This window comes from Onychostruthus taczanowskii, unplaced genomic scaffold (genome assembly GCF_017590055.1).
Source record: "Onychostruthus taczanowskii isolate IOZ18803 unplaced genomic scaffold, ASM1759005v1 scaffold10, whole genome shotgun sequence".
NCBI lineage: Eukaryota > Metazoa > Chordata > Aves > Passeriformes > Passeridae > Onychostruthus > Onychostruthus taczanowskii.
This window is the reverse complement of record NW_024496526.1, coordinates 12,873,936-12,893,758: the sequence shown is the minus strand read 5'-3', so window position 1 is coordinate 12,893,758 and position 19,823 is coordinate 12,873,936. Positions and strand designations below refer to the sequence as shown.

The window sequence follows — 19,823 nt, the reverse complement described above, 5'->3', positions numbered from 1 at the left end:
TTTACATATAAATATTCTCAAAGCCTAAATCCCCAAAACATATTTCAGCACTAGAATGAAAGCTTGAAAACTCTGATCAACAGGAATATGCATAATTATACAAATGTCATTCAAGAAATGCTATAGCATGTGCTGTTTATTTATTTATTACAGGTCTTTTGCACTGTCACAGCTTTTAGGAGGGGCTCTCCTGAGCAGCAGTCACTGCCTGAGGACAGCAAAGGTTTCTATGCTGGGATTAAGGTAACGCCCATGGCCCTGAGTCACTGACTAGGGAATATTTGAAAATCATGATGAAGAAACATAAATCCTGATGATCGCAAGCAGTTCTGTTCACTGTGAGAAAATGGCTTTCAGTTTGTCTTTAAAACACCCTGAAGCACCACTGGCACCGTGTGCAGGTGTGGATACTGATGTGCCACAATGTGGGCAAAGCTACGTGTGCTAGTAAATGTGCCCTGAACAGCTCTGGGGGTTTTGTGGGATGGGAAGACACCCTACAAACCTACAAACCTACAAACAAAGGATGCACAGTGCTGCTGTAACTAAACCAGAACAAAGTGAAGACAAAATGTGAATTTTTATCCATCATCTTGTTACGGTCAGGCATTACAAAACAGAAGTTGCTGAAGATAAATTCACACTGAGTGCAAGGACCAGGTCCAATCCCACTCAAGGATTAGGCTGGCAGCCTGGCAGCCCAGGAGATTTTGGGATCTTCTGAGTATCCGAGTGTCATGCCTCCATCAAAGGGGTTTCAAACATCTGGCAGCCCATTCTGTGTGGTATCTGAAGAACAGTTTCTGAGGAATTTTTTTAAATGTCAGAATTTTTCAGGGAGTGGAAATTCCCATTTCTGACTGGCTCTGAGTGCTGTTTCTGCTCTTTTCCCAGGACAATGGGCAGACAGAAAAGGCACAACCCCAGCTCTCTGTCCTGGGGGCAGTGGTCTCCAAACCTGTAATATTTTATCTGCAAAGCAATTCTTCTTCCTGCCATAGCAGGGAAGGGGAATTGGTGAAAATTTGCAATTATTTTGTACCTGGTGCAGACTACAAACATGGAGCCCATGACCATGAGGTTATGCCAGATTTTATGCCATGTTATTTCTCCTACTGCACTTGGGTAGGAGCTCCTTTAAACCAGGGATATTAAAAATTAAATAAATTCCACAGTATTATTTTCAGGCTTAATAAAAGGTGGCTTTCTGATTTGGAAATGAGAAGCAATTTACACATTATATATAGGAACTGCAAACATTTTCTTAATTGCCAAAAAATGTTAAAGTATGTTAACAGCAATTTTACCTTATAAAGTTGAAGATCACTATTGCAAAATTTATTATTATTGAGGAGATTATGATAAAGATTATTATTATTTTGCAAGTAATAGCTTAATAACTGGTTAAAACCACTTCAGACTTCATAGATGTCAGTGTTGCCTGATTAATCTGTCATCACTCTTGCCTGTCAAAATTATCTTAAAGTTGTTTTCTTATTTCCAGTTCTTACCAGAATCACTAGAAATTGCAGAGGATGGCAAGGAGCATGTTTTGACTGTCCTGAGCACAGTACCCATTGCCTGTCCTGGGCAGGATGATTCCTGTAAAATTACTTTGCAACTAAGTACTGAGGACTTGGGTAAGAGCTTCACATATTGACATCTAATCAATGTGATTGCTTTTTCCAGTATTTCGTTTACAATGAATTCTAATAGAAAATGTCATATATAAATAATACCAAAGGGCAGAAGCCGTAAAATCAGCAAACTAGGCCATATTTTTATCTGCAAAATAAAACAGCTGATTATATCTGTCAGATTTTTGAGAGAAAAAAACCCCAAAGCCATAAATCTGACTAGCAATAACCTGAACAGTAGTCTGTTGAGATTTATGGATGAAATAACTGAGAGTAGAAAAACTTATTTTAAATTCCAGGAGCGTAAAATTCCACTTTTAGGTTTTTTTGGTTTTTGGTTTTTTTTTTGGTGTTTTTTTTTTTTTTTTGTTTTTTGTTTTTTTTTTTGTGTTTTTTTTTTTTTTTTGTTTTTTTGTTTTTTTGGTGTTTTTTTTTTTTTTGTAGCAGGAATGTTCTTAGGTAGAATAATTTCATTAATTATCAATAAAAAGTCCCCTGCAAATTTATTATTCAGTAAATGCATAGTGAAGCCTTTTTGCTTCCTTTTGCTGGGTTATAGTTTGTGTCTAACTTAATACAGAAGGAAAAAAATCATTCTTGTGCTTATGTATTATTCTCTTTCTAAACATTTAGGGTTTTTTTATTTTATTAACTTGAAAACATTGACAATGTCACTGAGAAAACGCTTGTCCTTTTATTCAGTAAATGCTGCCTTCAGGTCAATCAGGTGGAATACTCATCCTGCCTAAGGGTGGCACGTGGGTATTTACTTTCTATTTGCACTAAATAAAACATCCAAGCTTTTTTATAACAAGTCACTTTTTTCTCTTCCATAAGTGATTCAAAGAGAAAAATGTTTAGAGATAGGATTACAGCTGCAATTTCTCTACCCTCAAAAAGCCAGCTCTAAAAAATGTTGGCAAAACCCAGATAGGTCCTGATATATTTCTCTTTTTAATTCCCTTTCCTAGCTCTCCTCACCATCAGCCAAGTGCTTAGACAGAAGAAAGAAAATAATTTAAATGGTATCATAACACAATGAACTTAAACTGAGCAGCACCTTATGGTTCCAGCAGCTGTGCTGGCTCTCGTACGTGCAGTACTTTGCATTTCTCCATGGCTCAGTGCTGCTCTGTTCTACACACTGCTCTTGGCTTGGAGTCTGGGCTGCTCCATCAGGAAGGCATCCTCTGAGCTCATGGGAATGGATTTCCTTGGATGGCCAGGTGGAGGAAAGGCTGCCTCACACGGAGGAACTGGGATGTCAGGGCTGGTGTGTGCTGGGACATCCCCACAGACCCCGAGCACTCAGACACTGAGGATCAGACAGGAATTAGTCCCAGTCAAGGCCATTTGTTTAACTCACATTTTCTTAGGCTTCCGTCAAGGCTTTCAGAGTCTCTCTGACACTGGGAGTGTGCGCCAGGAGCTCTCAGGTGGGGGAGGCTGAGCTCAGCACACTGGACTGGGACTGACCCCTCACCAAGGTCTCCTCCAGTCCCACAGTGAGCACTTGACTGGAAGAAAGAGAGGACACAGGACTTGCAGAAGCAGCTCTATTTGCAAGCTGTCAATGGGCTTGATGTGTTGGTGCCAAGAGGTGCCAGGAGGAAGGCACAGCTCCTCCAATTAACTCATATTTGAAGGAAGTTGTCACTGAAGTGGAAAATTCCTGTTAGTTTCGATCAACTCACCGAGTTTTCTGCAGCTTAAACTAAACCCAACTCCAGCCCTTGGCTGCTCCATCCTGAGGCTATTTCCTGGGATGACACTCGGGCTGTTATCTACTGAGCTATCTATATATACTTAAGGCTGAGGATCTGCTGCTGGGTGTCTGCACAACCACATTTGCTCTGAGCCTTTATTGTCTTTAGGGTCCATTAGTTTATCTGAAGGAGCACTGCAGGCTTCTGAAAAATGTGTGCTGGCCACAGTGCTGGAAATTAAAAATAAAAACCATTTTAGCTGCGATTCGTTTATACCGAATAAATTAACTGACAAGCTCCTTGTCTGACTGAATCCATATAACTACACTCTTGTGCTAATTATGTAGGGAATAAGTGATAAGAGAGCTAATTACAAGCACAGAAATATCTCTCCAAGTTCAGACAATATCATAATGAACGCCAAGGCACAGCAGAGCCACTGGAGTTGGGCTTCTGTTAAGTTTATCGCTACTATTTTGACAAGATGATTTTCTTTGATTTTAAACTTTTGTTCTGGGTTTTGAGCATAGCTCATGGGGCTGTAATGGCAATAACTATTCTTCATGGAAACCTTCAATTTAATTGAATCAAGAACCTTGAAAATGAGCCAGGACTTTTCTATAAGATGTGATGTGAGGCAGCCTTTAAGGATTTGATATGAGACATAAAATGTCATTAATATCTGCAGATTTTAGTTCAGTTCCCATAGTACTGTACAGGGTTAATTTAAATTATATTTCATGAGATTTTTCGTAAGGAATAAGACAGTGATTATTTGATTGTGTTAGAAATGCCATCTTAAAATTCTTCAATGCCATCTCTAGAAATTATTAAGCAATTTTACAAATGGGAAGAATGATATAAAAATCACTTACTTTAATATCAGAAAATCACTTGTTTTCATCTCAGATTAATTTTATGCCCACCATTTCTAGAATTTTTTTCTTATCTGATGATAATTAGTGGTCCGGGACAGAAAACTAAGTATTCCTCAAGAAACACTGTAAATCCTGAAATCAGCATTTGGTTCTGACTAGCTTCAGCAGGACCACAGTTTCATTTCCTACCAGCCAAAGGATTCATGAAAGCTTGAGTGGCTTCTTGATAAGAAAATGCACACTGTATGTAGTGCAGAGCAGATGGCTCAGAACTAAATGCTATCATAATTCAGTGTGTGTAAGGGAAAACACACCTATGGAAATAAAAATCCAGGTTTGCCCTTCACCTGAGACCTCAGCAGAAAGGGTCAGGACCCGAGAGAAGGGGTCAGTGCCATTCTGGCTGTGTGTAGAGGTCTCTTTAGGAAAGATGTGATGAGCAGTGCCATTGTCACACTGATTTTGTCACCGCACATCATTTCTTTAGCCACCACAGATGCTGACATAGCCAGTATCTCCATAGCTTATTGTTTTTCCTCAATTTTTTAGTGAATTTATCAGCACAATACTTCTGCAAAGGATACAAATAAAACTATCATAATTTTACAGACTGGGAAGTAAAACACCATAACATAACTAAGCCAAAAAATACAAATACAGACCTGCTGCATTTGCCTTGCTGTTGTGGATCTATAGTTCACCAAAAACTTACTCAAGAACCCTCCCTTTTCACATCAAAACACCTGTTTATTTTAAATTAAATAATGGCCAGCAGACACCTCCTTTTACTCCAGAAAATGAAAGAGAATTGTTTTCCAGAACACAGATTCATCTCTTTCTTTGTGATGAGAACGACTTCTCTTCATTCCCTGGGCATGGACCCATAAAGATAACACTGTTGTCCCAGAAATATTAGTACCTGTGGAAAAATAGACACCACCGAGTTTTTAGCAAACTTTGGGGATAAAAAAGCAGCACAGTGAAGAGTGCAGAGGGATGCCAACTTCAGTCAGTCACAACTGTCTTCATGCAAAGCCCATGTGGTGTCTTGGTTTGAAAAGACAGGTGTCTGCTAAGGAAGGCAGGAGCCTTCCTTCACATGGAAAATGTAAACTCCCTCCATCCAATTTATTGTAATTTTGAAATTAAGGAGCTCTCAGGCAAAGATATGGGAATAGGAATAACGGTTCTTTACTAGGACAATTAAAAAAATACCAAATGCAATAGTATAAAAAAAAAAAAAAGAAAAAAAAATAAAAACACAACAAAAAACCAAACCACTCACAGAGTCAGAACACTCTCTGACCCACTGTGGGTCAGGGTGGTGGCACAGTCCCATCCCATGGGGGCTCAGCCCTCCTGCAGTGCCAGCTGTGGTTCTGCTGGAGCAGGGATCCTGCACAAGGGGGGAGTTTTCCTCTGGAGCTCCAGGGCTGCTGGAGATGGGCCTGCTCTTCCTCTGGGAATGCAGTGGGCAAAGGCTGCTGGGGCGTTCCAGGCTCAGATTGTATCCAGGGAGGAATGCTTGGCTCCTCCCCTGGGCAGAGCATTGCCCAGTGGGATGATGGCATTTTATCAGCCATACAGGGACACTCACTGGCCCATTAACAAAAGATAATTGATAATTAATGACCCATTAACAGAAGATATTTCCTAGAGGGAGGATGGGTTGTGGAAGAGATAAAGAAAACTGCCCAATGAACAGAGATAACTGCCCCATCTCTGACAGACAGGAACAGAATACACACCCCAGCTAAACCTTTCAGCCCTGGACACGAGGCCTGCGTGTCCTGGAACGGGAAGCGTTCCTGTTGAACAGAGTACGGTACGGGCGGCACTTCGGATGACTCCTGTCAGACTCTGTGTTGGTGTTTACTGCAGGCAGCCAGGTCCCAGGGCCCCCCGACATCGCCCTCTCGGCCTGCCGGGTGGATCTGCTGCCAGAGCCATGCTCGGGGAGCGTCTGTGCCGCGGCCACAGTGACGGTGACAGCCGTGACGGACTTCGCGCACGATGGGCCCCGCGTCAGCCGCATCAGCGCTCGGCCGGCCGCGCCAAGGGATGGGCTCTGGAGGGCTCACACACCCAGGGATGTGAAGGTTAGGTCCTGAAATCAGTTGGAAAATCTGGCAAATCTAAATGAGAGGCTTTTCTTTTTATCTTTCCTTCTTTTTTTTTTTTTTCCTTTTATTTTTTCCTTTTTTTTTTTCTCCAAAGGAAAAAAAAAAATTAGGGGTGATTGTCATAATTATTTGGGCTGGAAGGGACCTTAAAGATCATCCCGTTCCAACCCCTGCTATGGGCAGGGACACCTTCCACTGTCCCAGGTTGCTCCAAGCCCCATCCAACCTGGCCTTGGACACTTCCAGAGAATGGGCAGTCACAGCTTCTCTCGGCCACCTGTGCCAGGGCCTCACCACCTTCACAATAAAGAATTTTTCCCTAATATCTGATCTAACCCTGCCCTCTGTCAGCAGAGTAAAGCAAATCAGTCACTCTATACACCAAGAAAATTAAATGGAATTCCCTGTTCTTTGACAGATTTAGGTTTGATTATTAGTCAGCACACCAGTGCTGACCTCAGTTCCAAGAGCTGGAACACGGAAGGTACCAGGAGTGCTTCTGCCCACTGGAAAAGGGAAGAGGGAGAGCATGGGTTAGGAAATGAGCATGTTTTTGAGAAGGAGGGAGGGGAAAAGGGAGGAGAAAACGTTTGGAGAACATTTTCTGAAAAAGCAGAGGAAAGGCAAAGCCTCAGAAAGGACAGAGGAGAAGAGGTTTCAGCAGTGCTGTGTTCAGTTTGTGACTGTGCTATGAATTGCCAGGACTCTTTCAATGACACATGTGGCTGCTCCATCTCTTCATTTATACCACTAGAAAATGTCGAAAAAAAAAAAAAAATCAGGAAGGCAAGCTACACTTTCCCTATAGAAAGCCTGGCTAAAGAAATGTGGTGGGCAAGGACCAGCCCTTTCTCCAGGAAGTTATTTCAGCACCTCAGCTGGGAGGTTTGAGAGCTGTAATCCCAAAAAATTAACCAGAGCACAGATTTGACTGAGCTAAATTTCTCAGAGCAGGGGCACATCCAAGCCGGCATATCTTAAGTACCTGAAAACCGCCCCCCAGTGAAATCCACAAATTCCCTGCCCAAATTTTTGTGGATTTTGTCATAAGAGAATAAGATTAAATTGGACCAAAAGAATGTTTGTCTTCAAAGGCAAAATGCCTAGCATGGGTGTATAACATTTCATCTCCAGAACTGGCTTCTTTTTAAGGTTCTTAAACCAGAAATTACAGCTAATTCACCATTGTGCACTCACACACTCATATTTTTCTTGAAATTACAAATAGTTTCATTAAAATATGAAGATGTATCAAGTGTGAAATTGAATAAATCAATTTTAATAATAAATTCCATTTATCTCTGTTAAAACTTGATATATGGAAGCATAATAGACAATACTTCCCTCCCCCCCATTTTTCCATTGCTGCTTTGTAGTTAATTAGAGGCCTTAATGTAACATAGTTCTTGCAACATAGCAAGAAAAAGTCCATGTATTAAAATCCACATAATCTTTAATCCTTCTGACTTGTTCAGATATTTTTGATTTATCTGAAAACTGAACAGAAATGGTGGGCAGAACTTCCTAACACGTCTAGATACCTGTAAACAGGATTTCCTCAGCAAACTTGTCCTGCCTCCAACCAGGAATTGTGTCTTCTGCTGACTTCATTCAAGAAGGAACAGAGCAGGAAGGGCCACATGGATTTGTTTGTGCTAAATTTTTACTTAGGATTTGTGAGGCTGTGGAGAAAATGGGAGAATTCTGAGACACTTCATATGACAGAGTAAATCCAAATGATACAGCTGACCCCAGATCAAAAAGTTGTTCAAAGAGGGGTTCATTTTTTCCGTCCTCAAGACCATCATTCTAAAAGTTTGTTGTGCCAGACACAGGTGGGCATCTAAGTGTTTCTGTGTCTTGGTTTCGGGGTATTTTGAAATACAGATGATGCATTGCTGCAGGTGAGGAATGTTGTCAGGAACTGAAGTTCTATCTTCACCCTCTAATTCATTTATTTAATTTCACCCCTGTTCCCAAAAGCCAAGTTCTGCTTTGTCACTGAAAGACTGCACAGGGATATAGCAGCCATCCTTCTTCCCTGCTCCATGGATCCTGGTAGAACTAACTGGAGTGCACCTCTGGGCTCCTCATGGGCAGGGAGGGAGCAAAGAATTAACAGCCCTGGCCAAGAAATCAGTCTGTCAGGATGGGTAATGGAAAACCATAGCACTCCATCACTCCCACCAATATCACTGGGAGCTCTTCATATCACAAATCACTACACAAGCCAGTGCTGCATTTTTGGGAGTTGGTCAGGAGAGCACTCAGCCATTAAAAAAAAACCACCCTCTTGAGCAGACCTGGCAATGTGGGCCCAGCAGTGCCTGAGATTCAGGTGTTACAGCTGCAGAGCCCTGCCTGCACATCTGCTCCCTGCAGGGTACCAGGGCTCTCTCAGCTCCTCTGTGACCCTGCTGGTGCCCAAGGAGTCAAGGGCTGATGCAGATGAAGATCTCTGCAGCTGCAGTAGATCCTTTCCTGTTTCACCCACATATTTAAAGCAGTGTAATTTGGAGCTTCCTCATCAATATCTGATCAATATCCACATCAAATAGATAAATCAGCCATTCAGATGCTGTAACGGGAAATCTGAGGTCAAATCAGGGGACAGGCAGCTACTACTAAAACATGCTAATGTTACTTAATTACAGCACACATTTTTACCATACTTCAGGCATTAAAATTAGTACAATTTAATGAGCACTCTATTCTCCTGGTAATTTCAGTGAATGATCTGCTCCTTAGCAAAAAGTTTTAATAAAAAAAAAAAAATTGAGCTTTTACCAGATAAAGGAAGACATTGCATCAGATGAACAGGAACACTTTGAACTCGCTCACTGGCTATGATTAAACACTGTTGTTTGAAAGCAAAGCCTGTTTTGTCCCCATCTGCAATCATGTTTCAGAAGTCAGATTGTAGTTTGCACTTAACCCATGAATCCTGCCCCTCATGTTTTGTGAGGAACAGTAATGAAGGAAAACTGCTGTGTAGACTGTATTCATTACACATTTCATTTTAACTAGGTCACAGTTCGAGACCTCCCAACAGGGAACTGCTACTCTTTCACTGATCCACACATTATCACATTTGATGGATGGTGAGTATTTTACTTTGAAATAATTTGGCTCAATTATTGCAGTTATCAGTTTCTGGATGTGGCATGCATTTGGGTTTACATTAGAATATCAAAAAAGCATTGAACAGGTTTGCTCACAATGAGGAATGTTCTCCTTCCAACAGCACAAGTGCTTTCCTTCCAGCTGTGTACTCCTTTTAACAAAAGGACTAGAAATGGATTAATCTTTGAGGAGCAATGGGTTTGAGTCTGAATAATTTTTACAAGACAAAGGTCAGGTTCCAAAATGTCCTTCAAATGGAACCATCACTAGTGGCTTTGTGAGGGTGTCTACACCACAAGTTGTTGTGTCAGTGACACCCCAGTGCCATCCAAGTGACACATTATGTCACCAGGGCAGCACAGCACGCAGGGACAGCCTTCCCAGGAGTTTAGCAACATCTGCTGCAAAGTCACTCATCAGAAGGATGCTCTTGATTTCTTCTGTTTCCAGAGCTGGTTTATGTCCAGCTGGAGTTGACAATAATAAAGAAACCCAAAAAACCCCATAAAGATGGCTCTAATGTCTCAGATAAAGAAATGCAGAAATTATAAGTGTCAAATATCAGGAGAAGAATGCAAAAATAAAACTGTACATCCTCCTGTAGTGTCCAAATGTCCTTCTGTATTACCCAGCAATGAGCTGCTTAAAGACTTACTGAGCCAAAGTGGTGCCTTTGTGTTTGACAGCCTGAACTGTATAGAACTTTTCCACATTTAACTTCCTTAATCATTCATTAATCTGTTTATCCCAGCTAATTGGCACCACTGAAAGTTTTTAAAATTTGTACCTGGCACATTTGATCCAATGTTGCAAATGTTTCAGATGACATTCCAATTTTGTCATTCTGCCATTGACCTCCTGAGGGCACAGACAATGACTTTGGGTGCACAACATCCACAAAGGCTTGGCAGGTGGGAATTTCTGCTATCCTGACATCCCAATTTCAGTCCAACATGCTCTGGAGGTGGCATCTGAAATGATGTCAAACCTGGAGAAATCTGTTGTTGAAATGTGAGTAAGAAAGGCAGTGACTCCATTCAATGTTACACTTCTGGTTCTAACAAAGTTTTCACATCAGTTGGGCAGTCTGAGACAGGAGATTAGCTCTGCTTATCCACAGTTTCCCAGACCCCTTTCTGCTTCGCTGAACAGCATTTAAGTGTGGCCAGGAACTTGTTTCATACAAGTTTGGGTGCTTTTCTTGCTTTGGAAGCTTCATTAGAGCTGCATGATGTTCAAAGATATTCCCATACCTCATGTAGCTGCAATTATTTCAACTCTGGGATGTTAAACTAGATCAGAGTATTATTTCAAACCTCTCTATACATTTATATTCTAAAATACTCCCTTTTGATTTAGGGCTGTGAACAGGCAGTGTCAGATTGTTGTGTTTAGGGAGTTATAAATAGCTAAAAAGTACCTCTTGGAATGGGGACACCCTTCCAGCCATGTAGCACATTTTTACATTGCTTCCACGGGAGAAAAAAAAAGGTCTAAAGCCAAATAAAGCAATTTTATTTGAATAACTAATTTTTTAATCCTATTGTTGATATCACACAGAAATGCTTCTAAGCAATTTATGTTCTGTTTTGGCCCAGGGAGTTTGGAAAAGCCCGTCAGTCTGTGCCATCCTGCCTCAGAGTCACACAGACTGGAAAGAGGAAGAACCCAGGATCAGCTTGGCCCCTCAAAAGCTGCACGTTTTTCCTTGTGGACAGACATTCATCACTGCTCTGTCCAGTGCAGCTTTAAATGAGCCACGCTGATGGGGCTTCGTCCATCTCAATAACTAGGTTATTTCCCTAAGATGTATCACTTCTTGATATTCAGCCAAGTTTCTTACCCATCATTTCACAGTCCCATTACTCCTACTTATATTCCCATTTATTATTGTAAATAATTTCTCTTTCAATTATTATAATGATTAGGCCACCTTATTACACATCAGTTAAGCAACTTCTTTGACTGCCTATCCAAAAAAAATGTTACCACGTTAGCAAATTATTTTAAAGCTCTGTCTTTAAGGAGTGAGGAAAGCAATTCCTGCTTCTGTCCTGGTACAAAACTATAATCTGAAGGCAAAGGCTGACTCAGAGGTCTGGAAGGGAAGCATTCCCATCTTTTCATGGAAGGGAATGTCGTGGGAAAATGTGTTTGGAATGAGAACCCTTTTGAGTTTTCAAAATTTAAACTAAAATCATTAAAAATGTAAAATTTAACTTCAATAAAAATAGTTATTTGAATGAATTTGAAAAATTGAAAAATTGTACAAAAATCAAAAGACTGGAAGTGTTTTTCTTATTGGCAGTACAATTTTCTTACTGAAATGGCTACTTCCAATGTAATTTTAACTTCTATTGTGATGTTTCCAGTGGTTTTAATCCGACATAGTGAGCTCACGTTACATCTGAGGTAGTTAGCTATTCATGAGACAACTGAAATACCCAACTCCCACTCCTTAATAGCACTCCTCTTTGCTGTGCCTCCTGCTAATATATGTCTGTAGGAATATTTATCTTGTAATCTTTTCATTCTTTTCACCAAAGGCAGTGACTGAAAATCAAAGAAGAATGTGTCATATTTTACAGCATAAGCACAATCAATTTGTGTATATTGGAGCGTAGATGTGAAAAAACGTTAATTATACCAGCTAAAATCCAGGGAGAGCACTTCCTTTTATAGCAAAGTACCTTCTAAATTAAACAAATGTGAAAGCCTGGTAAAGCAAAAGTATAGCCCTCATTACTGGTTATGGCACATTATAAATATAAAAGCTTTTCATGCCATAAATCGCAGATTCTTAAATATGAAGTACTAGGTTAAAACTAAATATGCAGAAAATCCTTTTAGGGCAAAGTAAAAAGGGAAATTTCTTTTGATTGGGGAACTATATACATCATTTATGTTATTTTGCATTTTATCTAACCAAAAAAGGTTAAAAGATTTTTCAGATTTCTCAAAAATTTACACTAATCCATATTATCCCATCAATATTATCACCAAGGAAATGGCACCATTTGGTGGTTGGCTTTAATGACTTTCATCATAGGAGCCCAAGCTAAGTCCTGGCCATGAGTAGCCCTGCCAGGTGCTGGGATTTTGATAGTCTGCAGCAGTTTAGGTGTTCCCAGGCATCCAGTGCCTGCTGAATATAACCAAACATCTGCTCTGAGAGCAACGTGATGGGATGAACGCTCTGAAAGCAGAGAACGTCCTTCAGCATCACCCAGCTCTTCATAGGGTCAAGCCTACCATGAAATAGTTCCTAGTAGCAAAGCAAGAAGGAGCCTGGAGTGCCGTGCCAGCAAATCAAATCATTTGGTGGCAAAGCTGTTGTGGAAAATCTTCAGGAATGACCACAAAAAACACTGAATAAATACAAAGGTGAAGTGCAGCTTGGTGAAAAGGAAGTGCAGGGTGTGAGGTAATTGAACACTACTAGGTAGTAGTAGTTTACATATGTCTATATCCCCTTCTGTTATGATTTACCCCCTCTCTTATGATTTACCAACAGAAATTATTCCTATAGAAGCTCACTGCCATAGCCAAACAGGAGTGTTTTATAATTACTGGATAAAGAGCATAACTCGAGCCATGACTTTGTGCCAGGACAAGAACTTTCTTCCCCCTTGCAAAACAATCTAAGCACACAGAGGGGGAGGGAGGGACCCCTTTTCACCCAGGCTGCCCCTGCTGCAGACTCTCGGGGTGGGGAAGGGCACTGTGGAGGGAGATTTGGACACAAACAGTAGTGGCTGGTTCTGAACACACAGAACTCCCTCATGCAAGAGCTGCTCTAAGCCTACTTAGTGCTACAGGCAACTCCAAGGTTGTCCAAAGAATCATTATCACAATTACAGTTGCACAAACATCACAAAAGTTTACCTGACTACATCCAATTATCCATTCAACTGATTTGAGGGCGCCTGAAAGCTCTAATTTAGGCATGGTGCAGGTTTGTGCTGTGCAATCTATGCCATGACTTAATTGAAGGACTCAGAGTGACTTCCAGGGGGTTGGATTGGGTCCACTGTCAGTGATTATTAAGCAATAAATAGCTCCCCTGACTGCAATGACATTTATATGCATATGCAAAAAGAGCCTTCCTTTACCAGACAGAGATGATTAGTCTGGGTACAGCCAATCTGATCCCTGATTTCCCATCAGCCTCCTCAAACACCTCTCCTTCTAAGCTGTTCCTGTAGAAGGAAATTGTGGAAGGTGCTCTCATAAAATATCCTCTTTCTCCCCCATAAAGACATCCAAATGAAGTGAGTACTAGAGGTTTAAAGAGATTATCTATTTTTTATGTTGTCCTTAGTTCTGATCAATCTTAGCAGCAGCATCCATGCAGTGTAATACAGGATTTATGTATCTGATTAGAAAATAAGATGAAACAGAACCATTCAAAACCTTATCACTTCATGGCCAACCTAAGTTTTTCAAGATGAAAGATAAAGGCAGATGTGTTTTCTATCAGAGAAAAGGAGCTGGAGTTTAAATTTTTTACTGTGTTTTAAGCTACACAGTTATAGCTTTTCTTCTGAAGAGGAGCAAAACACAGAAATATACATGTGAAAAAGTCACAGTTCACAAGCCATTTGTTCCTCTGCATAAGAAGCATTAATGGCCTGAAACAATGTGGATGTTTGTATGGCACTGTTTAAAAAATAATCCTGTTATTTAGCAGAAGCATTTTATACATTCCTTTTAATGGTTTTTTTTTTATTGTAGAAAATAATAAAGCTTATTATTATAAGCTTATAGCGTAGTTTCTATATTAGTTAATTTCTTTAAAATTGAGTTTAAAACTAATCACAGTGCCTTAAAAGAAAGCAGAATAATCCATTGTTTTTAAAAATGGAAGCTGTTGGTTTATAGGGAGAAAACATCAACAACATATATTAAGTATATGGCTATTATTTCCTTTTATATAACAGAATAAAATAGAGTGAGAATGAGACAAGTTTATGGGGTGAGAGGACTAAGAACAAACAGAAGAGGGTCCTCTCACAGGCCTCTGTTGTGGAAACCCCAGAGGTTCCAGATGGTTCATGCAGAGGCCAAATACTTGCAAACATATTAAAGTGTCCTGCTCTTGCCTCACCCAGACGGTTCCAGATGGTTCATGCAGAGGCCAAATACTTGCAAATATATTAGTGTCCTGCTCTTGCCTCACCCAGATGGAGAAGGGATGTTTCTTTCAGAAAAGAATGAAAGTCCTAAATTGTTCCCCATGCTGATTGCTGATCCATTGAGTGTGAAAGTCGTGCTTACAGGCAAGTCATTGAGGGGGAAGAACAAACTTCATTTTAGCTGGCTTTCAACAGAATCCCAGATTTTCACAGGAAGCCTTTACCTAGCCACAGCCAGACTTGTAAAATTTGGTGATTAGTGACAGAAGAGGTTATTTGAGCACTGATTTCCCTTTCAACATCATACTCTAAAATCAACTGGTTAGAACCAAAATATATTTATTAAGACCTGGAGGCAGGCAACTTCTTCCCATTTGCTTTATATCAAAAGTTTACCCTTTTTATCCATGCCCATTGCCATGGCAGCAGCTGGGACACAACTCCTGCTTTTCACAGGAATTCTTAGGCACTTCCAGCTAACAACTGCCACGGCATTCCCTTGGATACAGACCCTGAGAAACTCTTCCCCACGTGTGCACGGCTCCCTCCTCCAAGGCCAGCCAGCACTCTGCTCTAATTATGGAGCGCTGCTGTACGAGTGCCAACAAGCTCCCAGCACAGGTGCATGCTGAGGGTGTCCAGCCCTGTCTGTTTTTGTTTCTTTGTGGCTGTTCAGGCGCTACAACAGCCACAAGATCGGGACGTTCCTGCTGTGCCGCAGCGAGTCGCGGGCGTTCGAGGTGCACGTCCGGCAGTGGGACTGCGGCGGCCACCGCTCCGCCACCGCCTGCAACTGTGGCGTAGCTGCACGAGAAGGGGGTGACACCGTGGTGCTGGACACCTGCAATGGCCACTTTCAGGACAGCGGGCCCCAGCTGACCATCAAAAGCACCGAGGCATCGCCGCTAGTCAAAATCCTGAAGTCTTACGGAGGCAGGAAAACTACGGTACGTGCGTGGATGGTTGAGCGCTCTTGTGGCGGTTGCGCTCTGAGAACACACCTGTAATATTTCTGAATTATCAATGAAGTTGCTATGAAAATATCTGAAGCCATCAGAGCGCCTGCAGCCAAAACGAGAGGCAGGGAAGTAGCTGGTTAAAGTGCTGGTTTAGCAAACTGTAAAACCAAACAAAACAAATACCTCTGGAAATTTTTTGGCGACACAGCGGCGCTCTGATAGCACTGCTTACTCTCTGCAGCACTCCGTGTTTGCTTATGCCAGGCACTACCCAACCACATCACATCACATCAAGCAAATTTCTTTGCAGAGCTCAAGATATAAATATGCAAGGTGAGATCACAGGTAGCAGAGTAATGGAGTTTTTGAGTGGAGCAGTAAGACACTATTAGTCAGATCCAGAGAGCCCCCAAAAGCTATGAAAATGGGCTGTAAATGTGCAACATTTGCTGTAACATAAAGCATTTGCCTAAACAAATATATGGCCACAACTTACTTTGCATAAGTATTGCTTATCCACACTAATAGACTGAAATCCCTGGAAAAATAAGAGCAGGCTGCACCAGGGGTTTTGGTAAGGAAAACAGCTGCAAATTATGGCCAAGAAGATAATTCTATCCTAGAGTTGTATCATCAAGATTTATTGCTATGAAATGTTTTGGATGACGATCGGTCCACAGCAGAGCCAGAATGATGCAGGAAGTGCCTGTGCTTGGCTCTCCTTGTGATCTCACTTGGAATAGACCTCAGGAAGGCAGTAATTGAAAGTCTGTTAATTATAGAATAGAGAAAAAGCAGGAATCAAGCTGTCATTTCATTTTGCAACTGAATGCAATATAATTACTGTTTTATTACTAGGATAGTCTTAGCGAGGAATCCCTGTTCTCATTTACACCTGAGGTAAAACTCAGGGAAACAAATCAGGGCAGACTGGGGACACAATGCAAATCCTGCTGTGATGTGAGTGGGAATCTACAGGAGCTGTGCAGCAGTGAACAAGATCCCTGAGCACACCTCCGAGTGGGGTGCCTGCCAATCCTCCCAGCACTTGTCCATCATTATCCTCTTGCAGCTCAGGAACTGACTCCCACTGGCTCCCACAACCTTCAAGGAGGATCAGAATGGGGTTGGGTCACTCAAAGCGGCAGCTTCCAGCAGGCAGTCACTAAATAACTCTGCAAACTGAGGGCTCAAAAAACCTTCTTTGAAGCCTCAATTAGCAGCATTAAATCCAGGTGGGGTGCCTTGCCCGGGGCAGCAGGAAAGGAGAGGGTGAGAGCCCTCCAAACTCCCAAAATAAATCCACACCTGGAAATATTAATCTGGACAGTGCAGAAGACTGAGCAGCTCATGCAGTTCTGACTGCAAGGGTTTTACACGCAGCCCTCTAGAAAAAGCCTGTAGTAATGGGGAACTAAAATGGGCAGAATTATAATTTAGTGAAGCCAAACTCTGAGTAAACTCTGGATTCAAGCACAAGAACAAAAATATAAGTTTGTTACACCTTCACAGATATGAGTAGATTTGATGGGGAGAAATTCCAAAGGGACCAGAAAATCCCTACCCAAAATAAAGGAAAACACAGGACACTGTTTGGATAAATAAATTATATTTAGGCTGGGGCCACTTTAAAAAGGAAAATAATTATTTTGAAAATATTATAATGAAATGTTTGCAACTCTTTAAGATTAACTGAAATTTTTTAATTTTGGATAAAAAGAAAGTATTAATGCTATTTATCAGGATAGTATGTTCCTGCTCCCTCTCCAGGTCCACATAATTTTTAAATAGTTTTTTTACTTGTAAAAATACCACCAAAAAAAAAAAATCAGTTGAACAGATATTTTCTTTTTTCTTTTTTTTTTTTTTTTTTGTTTTATTATTTGGTTAGTAAACCAATCTGAAAAATCCATTATCCACACAGTTACTTCTTGTTTTGAACCCTGCCAGGTTTTGGTTTTTTTTCCTTTTAAAGGTCAGTGTAAGCCTACCACTAGTCCTTTAATGAGAAAATTGCTTTATCCACTTTAAAACACAATCATTTTCTGGATAATCCAGCCTTAGAAAATGAAACAATTGTTCAGGAGGAAGAAAGATATTTTTCAATCTTGGCAGTTTCTCTAAAAAAAGTTATTATTATAAAATTATTAACATAAAAGACACAGGGGTGGCCTTATTGTCATGGAAGTCACTTCAAAAATTAGCTAGTAACTTACCACTGGGAAAACTTTAATGGATGCAAATATTAATTTAAGAAGAAAGTACTCAAGCAGTTATATATTTATGTGATGCTAATGCCATGGAATCTGAAAGCAAGCTAAATAATACCACAAATAGATATTTATAGTGTTTCTAAGTGATCTTAAATTACCTCTGCCATCACCAACATCCCGCTTTGAAATGTTTGTTTACGGAAAGAGACAGTTTTTATCGCATAAAAAACTTGGTAAGAGCTTCAATTCACCGGGTTTGTTTGTTTTTTTTTTTTTCTGCCTCTTCAGATCCTGTTCCCTTCTGGAGCGTTTGTTCGAGCGGACCTGAGCGAGTGGGGAATGGGTGTGACAGTGAGGACACCGGGCAGGGACTTCAACAGCACGCGGGGCTTGTGCGGCCTCTTTGACGGGAGGGCTCACAACGACCTCAGCAACATGCCAGAGGAAGACTTCATAGAGCAGTGGAGGTACAAAGCCACAGAGATCCCGCCCAGGAGGTGCTCCTAGCAGTGTTCCAAATGGCCTTGATGGGTTTATTTCATTCCAGACTCCCCTAAGGGCCTGACAGAGAGATCTCCTCAACCTAAGGGAGAAGCCTGAAGTCCCATCTCCATCCCAGCAGCACAGGGGCTTCATTTTCAGTCAGCACAAAACACATCAGCAGTTACCAAGAGAGAAGCTTTATGTTCACAAGTGATGCCATGTTAACAGCTGTGTTAAGATCTCTCTCAGCTGTTAAAAAAAAAAATGCAGTTCTCACCCACACTTGAAAATGTAGGTAGCTGACAATAGGGATTAATTAAGGGTTTCGTATTTCTCTTGTTCTTTTATTCCTGAATGCTAATTACAATATGTGAGTATAGATTAAATGTTACATTTTGACAAAGTCTGGTAATATATGTACCATGCTAAAACCTAATATCAACTCTACTAATGATGACAGTGAGCTCTGAAAACTTGTACTTTCTGGGACAGATGGTCTGGAAACAGTCAGGAGTCTGACTCTGACATCTCCCTGTCACAGTCCCTATCCCTATCCCTGCTCCTGTCTCTATCCCTATCCCACATTTTAATTCCTGTTGCTGAACTTCAAGCATGCCTCATAGGTGTTCCTAAAACCAAAATGGGTTTGCTTATGTAGCAGCCTGGTTTGTGAAGTAAAGAAAAAAAGGCAAAACACTAACATAGCACTTAATCTGTACATGGGAGCTCGGCACAATTCTATAGGAACAATGAATTTTTAGACTTCTTGCACTTCAGAAAACAAATAAGCACCTCTGCCATATTGTAGTTCTATTCAGTGGGCCTAAGTAATGGCTATTTAATGTCTGTTTTGGTCTGTCATTGTAAATTCTACTATTTAGAATTCAACAGCCATCATTAACATCCTAATAATGGGGTAATCAGTCAGAGATTGCTTCTGGGAAGGCAGATGGAGAAATAGCTTGGTGCAAGAACCAACCAATAACTCACTGCCCCAAAAAAGGGCTAAAAGTTCCTTAGGAGAACTTGCTCAAAGCAATTTTGTTGGAAAAGCTGGAGCTAAAGCACAGTGCAAAGGAGTTTAGTTATGAAACACTGAGGAGTTTTCTAGGGCTGTATGATGGAGATTCTTCAGGGAAGGCAGAAGCTCCTGCTAAGTGAAAAGGGGAGGAGAGGTGGTGAGTTTTGTCTTGCACTTCTTCCAAGGATGAATTCTTAAGGACCCCCTCAGAACCTGTATAAATAAACCAACAGAGAAACTGAGGTCACCTCCAGAGGAGACTGGATTATTCTCTGATCCACTCACTGAGAAATGGCCCAGTAAAAAACAAAAGCTAGAGGGTGACTTTTCTGCTACTGTTTTTAATTTCATTTTAAATAACCCTGAAAGTGTGCTAGGTTTTCTCCAGCACCTGAAGCTAGTCTGAGTGCCCACCATCTGGCAGTTCAGAGCTTTCCCTGGCTCCCACCTCTCTCAAGCAGCTGCAGGGCCCTGCATGCACAGATCAGTTTTACACACCAGCTTTCCAACACAACTTTTAAACAGTAAAACAACATCAGAGCTTC

General features: G+C 41.0%; 1 protein-coding gene across 1 annotated transcript in view; it reads left to right on the top strand.

The window, feature by feature from the left end:
• The window catches only part of LOC121336300 (von Willebrand factor D and EGF domain-containing protein-like), a 165,807-nt gene that overhangs the window by 58,083 nt on the left and 87,901 nt on the right, over positions 1-19,823 (top strand). Inside the window, 6 exon segments of the mRNA XM_041405320.1 lie at positions 154-243; positions 1,505-1,640; positions 6,103-6,320; positions 9,372-9,445; positions 15,279-15,549; positions 18,063-18,241. Coding sequence (XP_041261254.1) covers positions 154-243; positions 1,505-1,640; positions 6,103-6,320; positions 9,372-9,445; positions 15,279-15,549; positions 18,063-18,241 — 968 coding nt within the window.